This window comes from Gopherus evgoodei, chromosome 8 (genome assembly GCF_007399415.2).
Source record: "Gopherus evgoodei ecotype Sinaloan lineage chromosome 8, rGopEvg1_v1.p, whole genome shotgun sequence".
Taxonomy (NCBI): domain Eukaryota; kingdom Metazoa; phylum Chordata; order Testudines; family Testudinidae; genus Gopherus; species Gopherus evgoodei.
The window spans coordinates 59,581,799-59,595,079 of record NC_044329.1 but is presented as its reverse complement, the minus strand read 5'-3'; the positions used below and the strand labels follow the sequence as shown (position 1 = coordinate 59,595,079).

Genomic DNA, 13,281 nt, shown 5'->3' with positions numbered 1-13,281 from the left:
CACTTTATGTATCTCTTCGATTCCAATATTTTAATAATGAAAGTTACTGAAGCTACATCAAGAGTTTGAATTCTCCTGAGTATGTGGGAAATGGCATTTAAAAAAACAAAACAAAACAAAACAAAAAAAACCCAAGAGGACTAAAGAGCAAAGAAAACTAAGATCTAATAGGAAATTATGCCCAGATTCCCCTCTCCCTCTCTGAGCATCTGTCTATATACCATGGGCCATACCCTTTGACATTAATGGCATATCCCCCTTGGCTCTTTAACTACTGTCCATTTTATCTCCTCCCTTTTTTTTTTTTGAAGACTATGAATCTGCTCACATTACTTAGATTTTTGCTCAAGCTCTCTCCTCATTCCCCTCCAGCCTGTCTTGCTTTTTTTCCATTCCACTGAAACCACCCCACTCAGGGTCGCTAGTTATATCCCCAAATTTTTTGCCAGCACATCACTGTCTTCCTACCTTTTACAATGTCAAATTTAACCTTCTATAACTCACTTTTTTTCAAGCCCAACAGAGTCTTCCCCCCAGCTATCTCTCTGCTCTCATTTCCCCTTATACTCCTCCCAGCTCGCAGGCTTGACTGGACCTTCACTGAGGCTGCCCATTCCAAATGGAAGGCTCTCCTTCCTCTTCTGATCTGCCAGGCACGTGAGTTCCCCCTTCAAACCCATTCCTCCCAGGAATCTTTCTAACCCTGTTCTTGCCACCAATAACTCCCATATCTGCCCTTACGTAAACATATCCCACCGAGTAGCTTGAATTGTCTTTGCTTGGCTTGTCCTTATTATGTTGCAAGGAAGATGCCTTACTCTGTTTATAAAGCACCAGGCAATTGTGCTATATAAGTGAATCAATACTCAACAATAATTAAATATTAATATAGTTAGCTCCTCTGGGCCAGATCCTCAGCTGGCATAAATTAACATATTTTCATGAAATCAATAGAGTTACACCAAATGATGACAACTGATGACCTAATCCTCTAAATCTACAAATCTAACTCTTTTGGAATGGCGTATATTCTAAGACATTCTCTGCCAGATTTTCTTCCCAGACCAATTTTACACTGGTGTAATTCCACTGGCTTTAGTGATCTTTTATCTTTTATTTTTGATCTACACTGGCATAAATTGAGGAAAGTCAGGCCCTGGCTGTATTGACAAACAAAAAAAAACCAACAAAATGAAACTAACTAGAGGATAACATTTCAGTGGATATTAATTTTTATAAAGAACTCAGGGACTACAGGTTTATGGAACTGCTCCAAAATATTTTCAATAGCTAAAAAACCCAAGAAAATATACCCAAAGCTGGCTTAGGTCCCATTCCTGCAAAGATTTATGTACATGCTTAACTTCACACATCTAGGGAGTCCCGTGGAGGTCAATGGAAGGACAGATAAATGTAAAATTAAGCATATACACAGTTCTTTGCAGGATCAGGGCCTTAATCTGCATATTGTTTCCCCGAAAACCAGAAAGCTATTTTACTGGACAAAACAGAAGAATGCCTAATCCCAGAGAATTTTTTTAATTTACCGTGGATGATCAGCTTGACATCCTTGACTTGTTTGCCAGCAGCATTGGTCACACTGCACTGATAGCGTCCTTTGTCGAGTCTTCGAGCACTCTTTATGCGCAGAACTTGTCCATTGTCCAGAAGGTCAATATTAGGATCTCCCAAAAAAAGGGGCCTGGAGAAAAGTTTATTTCATTTCCTGGCACTGTACTTTCTATCCCCATAAGTATGTGTTAAAATAGTTTTTTTAAAACCCTTCTAACAGTAATAAAGAAAGAGCTAAAATTGCTATCCAATGGTAGTTAATGATCATTATTATTATTCCCATTTTACAGATGAAACCAAGGCACAAAATACTTAAGTTTTGACCAAGGTCACACAGTATGTCAGTGGCACAGCCAGGCATAGACTAAGATCTCCTGATTCCCAGTCCCTTTCTCTAATTATTAGACCATAATGACTCCCTTAGTAATGACAAAATGTCTCTGTTTAGTAGATAAAGGCTCTGAGGTCTATACACCAAAGAATAGCAAGCAATTGTCACATCAGGATAGCTGGTTTTGCTGGCAAAGAACTACACTGAGACATGTTAAAGCTATTTTTTCAGCCTATTTATAGTACCATTTTTGTTTTTCAGCTAACATTTGCACTGCCAAAATTCCTCTCTTAAATGGGTTTTCCAGAAAGAAGAGCTGAAGAACTGGGACATGCAGTCTAAAGTTATAAAATCTCAACTCTGTTTATACACAGCAATACAGGGCACTATCTGGAAAAATGTTTAACAATTTGCTCATGGGTACTATCCACCACCATCAAAAAAAAAAAAAAGCCATTTTAGCAAAGAAGTGACTGCACTTTGAACAACATTAAAATAATCTCTATGGAATGACCTCAAAGAAGTGGTTGTGTGTTTGTCTTGGTTTGTGTGCTGTATGGTTTTACCCACCATAAATATATACTGCATGTGCCACATTACTTACAAATTGGCATTTCGCTATGAAACAGCAAAATGATATGCTTAACCACACAACCTCAACATATAACAGTCGTACGAGTCTTAACTGATTACAATGGCATACCACTGACTGATTAGTCATAAATAGCATTTGATACTAGAATGCATCTATCTCCTTTCTCCCCCATCATAACGTCCTTACCACAAACAAAGAAGGGGTACTTACTTGCCATCTTTGAACCACTGAATGACAGGAAAAGGGGAGCCTTTGACTTTACACTCCAGACTGGTCTCTTGGTGGAGGGTGACTGAAACTTCCCCTGGTGTGTCAGCACCTTTTATGTTTGGTGGAACTTGGAAAAAGAAATGTTACAATGAGAACTAAACATGGCTAATATGTGGAAGACTTGCTGACAATGGCACTAACTGAACAGATTAAATCATGGAGGCCATGAGTTCAGGATGACCACGTAATCAGTATATGTAGCAAAGCTTCAACCTTAATTGTGAAAGTGAATGCTGCAGCTGCTGTTCTGTAACACCTTTCTATTGTGCCTATGATCCTTCACACAGAAAGCAATTCTGCACAAGTGCTGAGGAACTGACTATATGGCACAAGAAAAATTGTTCTAGCCTGTCATCTGTGTTCCATTAGTAAACTATGCACAAGACACTAAGATAAAATATCTTCTATCAGAATTCTGAGATGGAAAGCACCATTTTGTGTATGGTAACAAAAAGATGACAAAGTTCAAAAACATAAGATGTTATTGTGTGGAGAGATACTATATCCTGTATTTAACATGACCAAAAAAACCCTGCAATGTAATCACTTTAAGTCCCAATTACCATTTTTTCAGATTACCAACTTTAAAGAGCACAGTACTAACCTAGCACATCTACATTAAATAGCTTCTCAGAACTCCCTGCTATGTTAGTTGCTTTGCATGAATACTGTCCACCATCAGCAGCAGCAACCTTAAGGAGCTTCAGTATCTTCCCATTGTGCAAAATCTGGAGAGTACTGCTTTCCGCAACCTTAAAAAAAAAAATCAAAGAGATCAGCATTATGTGGTCCAGTTAGATCAGCCAAACACTGCAGTTGGATTTTGAAAAGAAGGTAGTAGTTTTTCTTAAACAATAATCTATCCACTTAATGTCCCTTCTCTATCACAACCATAACACCTTCAAAGAACAATATAAGTTATCAAGGATAACCTATAGGTAGTTATATGATAATGGGCAGATAATTGTATGGCAATATTATAATTTGCAGTTGTATGATAATCAAATCTCCTTTTTAGTCTCTTTGCTGCAGGGGTTAAAATACTTGTCCTTCTTTGTAAAGTGTTTTGAGATCTAAAATATAGATGACAAGTCTTGGGGGGAGACTAAGGCTACTTTTTGGAGAAGGCTTGAAAGGTGTTTTTCTATTGCTTTGATTTAATGAATGGATGAGTTAATTTATTACCTGTACACAATTCAGTGGTCATCATTGTGATTTATGTGACCACGTATTTAATTAGTTACAAAGATGCCCAGTGCTTTGTGTATGCATGTTTTTAATGTTGCTTAAATCTAAGGCAAGGTCAACACTACAAATTTCTGCTGGCAGAAGGTATGATCCCTGACCAACATAATTGTGTTGGAACAGATGCAAGTTATATTGGCAAAATTGTGCTTTTACCAGAATAGCTTGTTTCACTTGTAAACGGTGGTTTAACTACACTGCTACAAATCTTTTCCAATAAAATATAATGGTATTCCTATACCAGTAAAGCGCTACTAGTATAGACATACCCTAAGTAAATAAATACATTTTATTTTATTTAAATGAGCTCTCTTCTCAAGCACTCACCAAAAAGGCTTTAGAAAGCTAATGTGAAATCTGCTGGAATTGGCTTTTGTACATTTGCAGTCGTTTCACTTAATTTGCCATGAAATCAACAAACACTGCATACCTGGACATCCTCTTTATACCATGTGATGATGGGAAAGGGGTTGCCTGACACTTCACAGAAGAGATTCACAGGCTGATTAACCAATACAGATGCATTTGTCACCTTTTCTTGATCTTGAATTTCAGGAGGGACTATAATAAATTATGTTAAGCAAAGATTTATTTAATCAAAAATGCCATGGACATAAACATGTAAAAAAGCAAAACCAACATGCTGTCTTAAAGTTCTGCACATTATTTTCATCATGTCAGGTTTTTCTTTATAACTGGTATTTATCAATGCACATGTAATAGCTTTATGCTATAGTCAAGTGTCTGTTAATGTCTGTGTCATCAAACTGTGTTGGAGTAAAAGGGTTAATACCTCATATCAAATGTGTTAGGTTAAAAGCTGTCTCACTGTACAAGTTATCAAAGGTAGATTACAGTGGAAGCTGTGTACCATGAACTCAGATACAGCTAAATACAATGTAAGTCCTAAATCATTTCAATGAATTGCAACATTCCAATTGCAGTTCCATTTAGTGTGACCCTTCTGCAGGGATGAATATTTTCTTTGGGGGAAAAAAATGATTTCATTGTAAGAGGAAGGGATCTTCTCTATAAAGAAGTCCCAGTATTATTTTAAGAAGAAGAGAATGTCGAGGTTAGCCAGGTGAGAGGCTCTCTAACTAAGATCTTACTTTGGCACTTTCATTAGGCTAACACTTGCTAGACAGGATAAACTTGAATAGAACCCTTGTCACTTAGTTTTCTTCTTCCTGTTGGTTTAAGTATAATCCTTTATTTTAATTTGACACATTGCTAATAATAATTATGGTTGACCCAGCACAGATGCACTGTGGGAAAGAGTGTAAGGAAACCCTTCCTCCTAAATGGTCTCTGGAATGAGGGATTCTCACTAACAATACTGGAAGCGCTCAGTGTCCCAGAAGGGGCCTGTCTCCAAGGGGTAGGAGAATCGCCATGATTCTGGTCCCTTACATTGCACACTGACTTGTGAATGCAGAGCTGCACTGGAGGAAGTATACGCCACACCTTTTCCATAGGTGTAGCAATGGCCACTAGTGATCACTCTCTCTACAAATGCAGCTGGAGGCATGATGCCTGCTGCTGTCCTGTATAGGCATAAAGGGAAGTTACTTACTTTTGTAACCAAAGTTCTTTGAGATTTATGGTCCCTATCTGTAGTCCACTGTGGGTATGCATGTGCTCCATATGCCTAAGACTGGAAGATTCTTCCAAGTAATGTCTATTGCTTTGTAGTGGCCTTTATTCTCCTCGTAATCTCTGCCAACGGTTTAAGAGGCAGTACAGATCAAATAATCAGACATGATCCAAAGCAGAGGGGAAGAAGAATGAATAGTGGAATATAGATGGCAACCATACATACTGAACATTTCCAGTTGCAAAAAGATAAGTCATTTCCCTTTCTTCTTGGAGTGATGGTCCATATGTCCACACATATTCCAGTGTGGGTAACTCAGAGAGGATGAGGTTATGAGGATGCAGGTGGTATAGCTGCTTGTAGAATCACTGTCCCAAAGGAGAATTGGACCAAGGTGTAATGTCTCATGAGTGTGTGGATGGAACTTCACATTGCTGCCTTGCAAATATCAAGGAGCAGCCTGGAACCCCACAGAGCCTATGGTCTATAGGGAAAGCAGGCAACATCCTAATGGATCCCACGGTAACTGCACTGGAAACAGAGCTGCCTATGGTGCTCCTCTGAAAGAATGATACTGAGAGAGCGATGTAACCATAGGTTCTCTGCACATGCTTGTGCCCTACCTCCCCCTGCTAAATAGGGTAGAAGACATAGAAGGGGAGTTAACACAGCTTGGGGCTGTGTTAATTCCTGTGGGAACTTCCTATTGGAAATAAACCAGATTAGAATGGAACTACACAGAGTAGCTGCTATGAGGGTCCACTGACTCCTGATATATGCTGTAATAGATCCCCTACCAGGTGGTGTGGTAGGAGCTTTATGGGGTGGGGAGGGGAGAAGGTCATGGAGCAGCTGCTTCTCCATTCTATGCTAAGTTCTTCTAGCAATGACTCCCCTCGCCTGCATTAATAGAGGGGAATATCTAGCACTTATTCTATAAGCTCTTTGGGAGCAAACACCTGGTCTTTTACATGTTTTCCAAGTGTCATGTAAATGTATGGCTGTCTATAATAATCATTTGGTTATTTGTGCAAACAGAGGCTGGTTTCTGCATTAAGCATAAGTAAACAGAACTCACAGTCAGTCAGGTAGCTACAGGTACAAATACTCAGATTTGCTCCCACAACTACAAAAATAGAGGCACGCATTTTGTGTGTGCAATTACAAAAACAAAGGAGAAACTGCCCTTTTGAAAATTACCCCTTAAGAGCTATAGTTATTTACCATGAACCTTCAGATTGTATTTTCTTTCTGTGCTTCCTGCTTCATTCACTGCTAGACAGATGTATTCTCCATTGTCGTACGGTGTAACTGAAGCAATGATAAGCAGTGTCCCATCCTCCAAAACTGAAATGCCTGGCTCATTGCCAGTCAGCTCCCTGCCATTACGTAACCATTTGATGACAGGTTTTGGGGTGCCTAATGAGAGAAATTTATAGAACTTCAAGAGACTTCTGCTTCATTTAAAAAAGAAAGGATTGATATTACTTTAGAGCAGTGCATGGGAGAAAAATGTACAGTAAGAAAAATCTTTGCTGCAGCTTCTGTAAATCACAAAACACACTGTAGTTTGAACGGGCACAACTGGCTAAAAAGGCTTGGGGACTGAAACCTCCTTCATGCTTAGAGGTAGTCCCTGCCACTCCAACCATTGGGCAATGTGAAGAACCCTTGCACTGTCATTGTCCTACAAAAATATACTACCTAATCAGTTAAATTACTTAGTATCAATGGCCCTTTTTCTTACTGTTAAGGTTTTTTTTAATATCCCAGTGAGATGTTGTTTTTAAGAAGGACTATACATTTTTACCTTCCCAGAAAACACCAAGATGCATTGCAACTATGAGTGCCTAAGAGAAAAAATACAGTTATCAGCCACAATTGTTACAGCGTTGCACACCTTTTGCTGGACATGGAAATGCAACACGTTGATTTGCAACTCTTTCTTGAAATGGAGTGTTGTAAGGAGGATCAAGATCATCTAGTGTAGGAGGTTCTAAAAGAAAAGCAGAAACAGAGTAAATAATCTTAGTCCCTCCTCTCAATGTCAAAACATACCATGTACGCAGGCAATTCACACCTCTTTCTTCCTTCCAATTCTCAAATGACCTGATTCTGATATCCTTATACACACTCAGTAGGGGTAGTATTCCAGCAGTTCCATTTAGTTCACTGGGACTACTTAAACAGTAAACTATGACTCTGTGTGAATTAGGATTTCAGAATCTAGTCCAAATTGGTTTGCTCTGACAATTGCTATATTTACTCTGAAGACAGAGGATGTTTCTGCAAAATTTGATGGAAATTGGACAAACTGTTTTTCAGCTACAGATCATTAAAAGAATTATCCTGCTTTGAAATTTTGATTCTTCTCTTAATGTTTCTTTGTCTTCCTGTAGCTCAAAGACACCATCCTACCCATTCTGACTTTCTGTCTTGCATCTCCTTGAAAATTCACGTGCTCAGTGTATCTGAAGAAAATAGTTCGTAACTGAACAAAGTTATTAACATTTTTTTGTTGTAGATCGTTCTGAACCCAATCCTGTTTCACTGTTTTAAATAGGAATTATGGGCCAAATCCAAAGCAGTATTAATGCTCAGAGTATGGGCTTTAAGACCACTATAAATGAGAAGTCCCCCCACTGAAGTCAATAGAATTGTATATATGTAAAGCAAGTAAGTGAGGGAAGACTCAGACATTATATTTGTGCGAACATGTTGCCCACTGTTGGCTGTTTGCATTTTAAAAAAAACAAGAGTCCTCCTACATGTAGAACTAACAGACCTGTTCCTTTAGCTCAAGTGACAGAGGTTTGTGGTTTTGGAGTAATAGAGCCAGGATTCTAATGCAGTTTCGCTGGTGTGTTGTTTATTACGAAGCAGAGGAAGCCTCACCATAGTTCAGGCTGATTTTGATCCCCCTTGTAATATCAACCAACCACAAAATTACAAGTATTAAAAAGTTTTGTTTTGTTTCATATTTTTGCAAACTATCTAATGTTTCTTTGTGCCTTCCTCTGCTCAAAACAATCACATAATATTACCGCATTTGAAATGTCTGTAGATGTTGATATTGGGTCAGGCAGCAGTGTCGATAGTGATGTCTCCTAAGTAGGATCGGTTACAGGTCAGTGGAATCAAAGATCCTCTGAAGATCCTCTACCTCTCTGAAAGTGCAACAGTTTATCTTCCCCCACAACACAAGATATATCATATATTAAAATAAAGCTACACTTGATCACAGCTGTAAGTCCATGACTCAGGCCATGTTATAAATACCTTGAACTTGTATCGTTATCTCCAATTCATCACTGCCAGCTATGTTACTAGCAACACACTTGTAGATTCCAGAGTCTGAAATCTGGATTTTGCTGATGCTCAGTGTTCCATCCGGATTGCTGATATATTGTCCTCCATCTATTAGCATGGTATTTCTGCCTTTGAACCAGGTGACTGTTGGGGGAGGGATCCCTTCAGCATTGCACGGTATGTCAGCTCTGTGACCAACTTGTACTTTCATAACTTGAGGCCCATGTTGTATCTTTGGAGGAACTAGGCAAGACGAATAAATCAATGGTAATGAGAAAAAGAAGATCTGGCAGACTATTCATGGAGGAAATATGGTCAATGTTATCCATTTAGAAAATACCTTTCCCTTGCCCAATGCAATTTAATGTCCCTAAGTAACAGCAAGCAATCAGAACTGAATGTTCCTGCAGACAAGATTTACAGTACACCATTGCTTAAGTCATTGAGACTCTACATTTAAAATCCTAAAACATTATTTCCAAAGAAGTATTGTACTTTCATTCTTCCAAGCACATTTTAAAGAGCTCCTGGGTACTGGCTGCCCATAGTACAAAACAATTCAAACGTTTTAAGATAAAGTCAATTACATTTGCTCTTTAACATTCTAACTTCCTTCCTCTTAATCCCAGCTATGCATGTTTCTAGGCTAAATTCAGACAGGAAGATAAAATGCGGCTGGAATAGATTTTTGCTGGTCGCAAAGAATAAAACCATGGTATAAACCAACATTACAACTGCCTTGCCCCAATGCTTTTCTTTATAGGAATCACTCAAGATAAAAAGATGCACGCAGGGATGCAGTTTGTCATGGACATTTTTAATTAAAAAAATCACAGAGCAGCCACACTAAATGTAGTAACAGTCATGGGTTTAGTGACTGTTCCTGGATATTTGATAAAAAAAAAGCCGATGACAAATAAAATTCTACTATGTCTCTCCAAAATCACAGCAGGCCAGTGCCCTCCTCCTCCTGCACTGCTGCTGCCTCCTCCTCCTCACCCCACAGAGAGGGGCACCACACACCTCCAGCATCACCTTCTGCTCCAGTACTACAACCCTAATCCCAGCCTGGTGAGGAGGAGAGGCCCTGGGGAAGAGAGTGGCTTCGAGAGAGACCCCACCCTGCATTCACCCCAGGCACAGGCAGTGGTAACTCCTGTGATCCTTGGGGCTGGGCTCGGGGATTGAGAGGGAGCCTGCCTCACACACACCTACAGGACAGGCAAGTGGCAACTCCTGTGTCCCATGGAGCTGGGCCTGGGGTTGAGAGTGAGTCCACCCTGGGCAGTAGCAGCTCCTGTGTTCAGCAGGGCTGGAGCTAGGTGTTGAGAGCAAGCCTCCCCAACTCATCTAGGGCATGGGCAGCCATGGCTCCTGGGTCCCAGGGGCTGGGCCTGGCTCCCCACTCCAGGCATTGTGCCTTGGCACACTGGGTCACAGCGCTTGCTGCCTCTCTGCTGAAATACCATTCACTCAAGTTTGGCCTGGTCATGGCCCTATCATGACATGGGTTGAGGTTGCGGGATGAGTGTGAGGCAGGTTCACTCTCTGACCCCCACCTCTTCCCTGGGCCTGCTCTCCACATTGGCCAGTGAGCAACCCACCTAGAGCCTTCCTACATGGAAGCTGTGGACAGAGAAGCCTTGGTATCCATGACCTTTTCACCACCATGACAAACTGCAGCCCTACACATAAGGAATCTCTGAAACAATTAACCGTTACGTTCATGGCAGAGAAGTTAGATAAAAAGAGAGAACTTAGATAATAAATGTATATACTCATGCTGGAAGGTAGCAACATACTACTACTTTATTTCTTTGAATTCAGAACAGTAGCACACATGAACCCCAAACCAGAGAAAGACAAAGCAGGCTGCTCTCTAAAACAGAGAAGCACACCTTACCAATGTTCCCTCTAATTTTTCCTACACATGTGCGGAATGAATTTTGTTATGTGCACCAATATGGAGGTGGTGTGTGACACATCACCTCCATTTTGGTGCACATAACAAAATTCATGTGGCAGGGGTGGGGCCGAGGGGTTCGGAGTGTGGGAGGTGGCTCAGGGCTGAGGCAGAGGGTTGGAGTGCAGGGGCAAGAGGACTCCGGTTGGGGGTGCAGGCTCTGGGATGGGGCTGAAGATGAGGGGCTCAGGGCTGAGGCAGAGGGTTGGGGTGCAGGAGGGGATGAGGGCTCTGGGGTGGGGCCAAGGATGAGGGGTTTGGGATGCAGGAGGGAGCTGCGGCAGGGGACTAAGATGCAGAGGGTGAGGTCTCCGGCTGGGGATGCGAGCTGGGGATGAGGGGTTTGAGGTGAAGGCTACCCTGGGTCTAGAGTGGGGAGAGAGGACTCCCCCCAGCAAACTTTCCCACAGCAGCACCTGGTCTGGTGGAGAGAGGCGTCTCTCCCTGCCGCAGCAGCTCCGGGGCTGGAACTATGGAATAGGCACCTCCTCCCTGTCCGCAGCAGGTCCGGGCCAGGGCTAAGTTGGGGCACCTCTTCCCCATCCATGGCAGGTCCGGGCTGGGGTCAGGGCACCTCTTCCCAGGTCACGGCAGGTCCATCCGCAGTCTGGGCCACAAGTGATGGTCCGCCGCTTTGGGCTCCCCAGGGGAATCTGAAGCAGCAGACGGTCCCTCACTGGTGGTCCAGAGGAGTGCCATTATAATACTTACCAGTATCTTAACCTTGCAATGGAATCTGTGCAATATTTTTGAAGCTCAACTGAAATATCATTAGTTTTTCCACTATAGTCTACAACCATGAGAAAAGGCAGGCAAGTAGATTCTGTATGCCCCCTGGATTGGTAAATATTAATGAAAGTTTTGTAAATATTTGTGGACATTCTGGTTACTTGGCATTAGAATAATAGTTCTCAGCGCACAAAGCTCTGGTGGTTCAAGGAGAGCAGACTGATCATATGGCGCTATATTTCCTCCAGATTTCCATTTTCTAAATCACATTAAGAGAAGAGAAGGAAGTATGTTATGTGATAGCAAATGGGAGGAGGGTGTGGTCCATATGATATTAAATGAGACAGGGAGATGCCTATGAGAGGTGGTTCACACTATGAAAAAGTTTAGGCACTAAAATTCCAGTTGCTTCCTTAGTAGAACCTCCAGAAGGGATTACTCTTGTAATTAAATAACTCACCCTGTACGTTTAGCTTTACTGACTGAGTCACGTTCCCAGCAATATTTGTGGCCACGCAGATATACATTCCGCCGTCTGAAACTCGTGTATCAGTGATCTTCATTGACCCTGAGGGAAGGAAGGTGTGTCTGGAAAAATAGGAAACATGTATAACTGTATAAATATTTATTGAGAGAAGGAGGAGCTTTACTTAGACATTACTAGTACATACCATGAACCAAGGCCATCCCTAGCTATTCTGGGGCCCCGGACCTCCATGGGGGATGTGCGAGGCTGGCTTAGGGGCAGGGAGGAACTGCCACCCATCACTCACCGGCGGCACAGCTGGGGCCGGGTCACTGCACTTCCTGCTGCCGGTGAGTGCAGACCCCACTGTGGGGACAAGGCTGTGGTGGAGCAGGGGTGGGAAGAAGTGGGGTGGGGGCAGAGCAGGGATGGGGGCTTTGGGGAAGGGATGGAGTGGAGGTGGGGCTGGGGTGGAGCAGGGGCGGGGCCATGGGATGGGGCAGGGGCCGGAGCAGCATGCAGCGTACGTTGCGTATGGGTAGGGACGGCTCTGCCATGAACTAAAATATCCTGTTTAGCATGACATTTAGTGCCATTGAGCAGGCTTTTATGTAACTATAATTGTGATTTATCATTCCTAAATTTTTCCTAACTCATTACTGAATCAATAAATTCAGAATACAAAGCAAATTATCTGAAACATGGCAGGATGCACAGGACAAACTGTAGGTGTTCCAGGTACTCACAGGACTTCTTAAATCCTGTCCTTTTTCTACTGGAAACAAACTTTTTGAGGAATGTGTGATTCATAGGACTGGTAATAAGATATGGAACCCTTTCACTTAAGTCACAGGCTCAAGGTCAACCCAAATCAGCAGCAACAGAAAGTTGCTATTAACCAATTGCTCACATTTAGCCCATTTGGTGAAGTCCACTTCATCTAGGGAATAAGGATGGCCTTGTGATTAAAGCATTAATCAGAGACTCAGGAAGCCTGGGTTCCATTTTGCACATCTGGTTCAGTGACATGAACAAGTAACTTAATTTCTCTGTGCCTCAAAGTAGAATGAGGATAGTAATACTTCTTTACATCAAAGGGGTGACATGAACAAAAATGAATGTGTGTGAGGTGCTACAGCAACTATACAAAAATTTACAAATAAATTCTCTCCCCATACACAAGAGCACTCATTACAAAAACCAC

At 41.7% G+C, this 13,281-nt stretch overlaps 1 protein-coding gene across 1 annotated transcript in view; it reads right to left on the bottom strand.

Annotated features, from left to right (window-relative positions):
- The window catches only part of HMCN1 (hemicentin 1), a 323,599-nt gene that overhangs the window by 142,656 nt on the left and 167,662 nt on the right, over positions 1–13,281 (bottom strand). Inside the window, exons 23-30 of the mRNA XM_030573193.1 lie at positions 12,072–12,199; positions 8,890–9,162; positions 7,511–7,606; positions 6,835–7,029; positions 4,444–4,574; positions 3,373–3,520; positions 2,709–2,835; positions 1,548–1,702 (exon numbers count right to left, since the gene is read on the bottom strand). Coding sequence (XP_030429053.1) covers positions 1,548–1,702; positions 2,709–2,835; positions 3,373–3,520; positions 4,444–4,574; positions 6,835–7,029; positions 7,511–7,606; positions 8,890–9,162; positions 12,072–12,199 — 1,253 coding nt within the window. The remainder of the gene's footprint in view (positions 1–1,547; positions 1,703–2,708; positions 2,836–3,372; positions 3,521–4,443; positions 4,575–6,834; positions 7,030–7,510; positions 7,607–8,889; positions 9,163–12,071; positions 12,200–13,281) is intronic.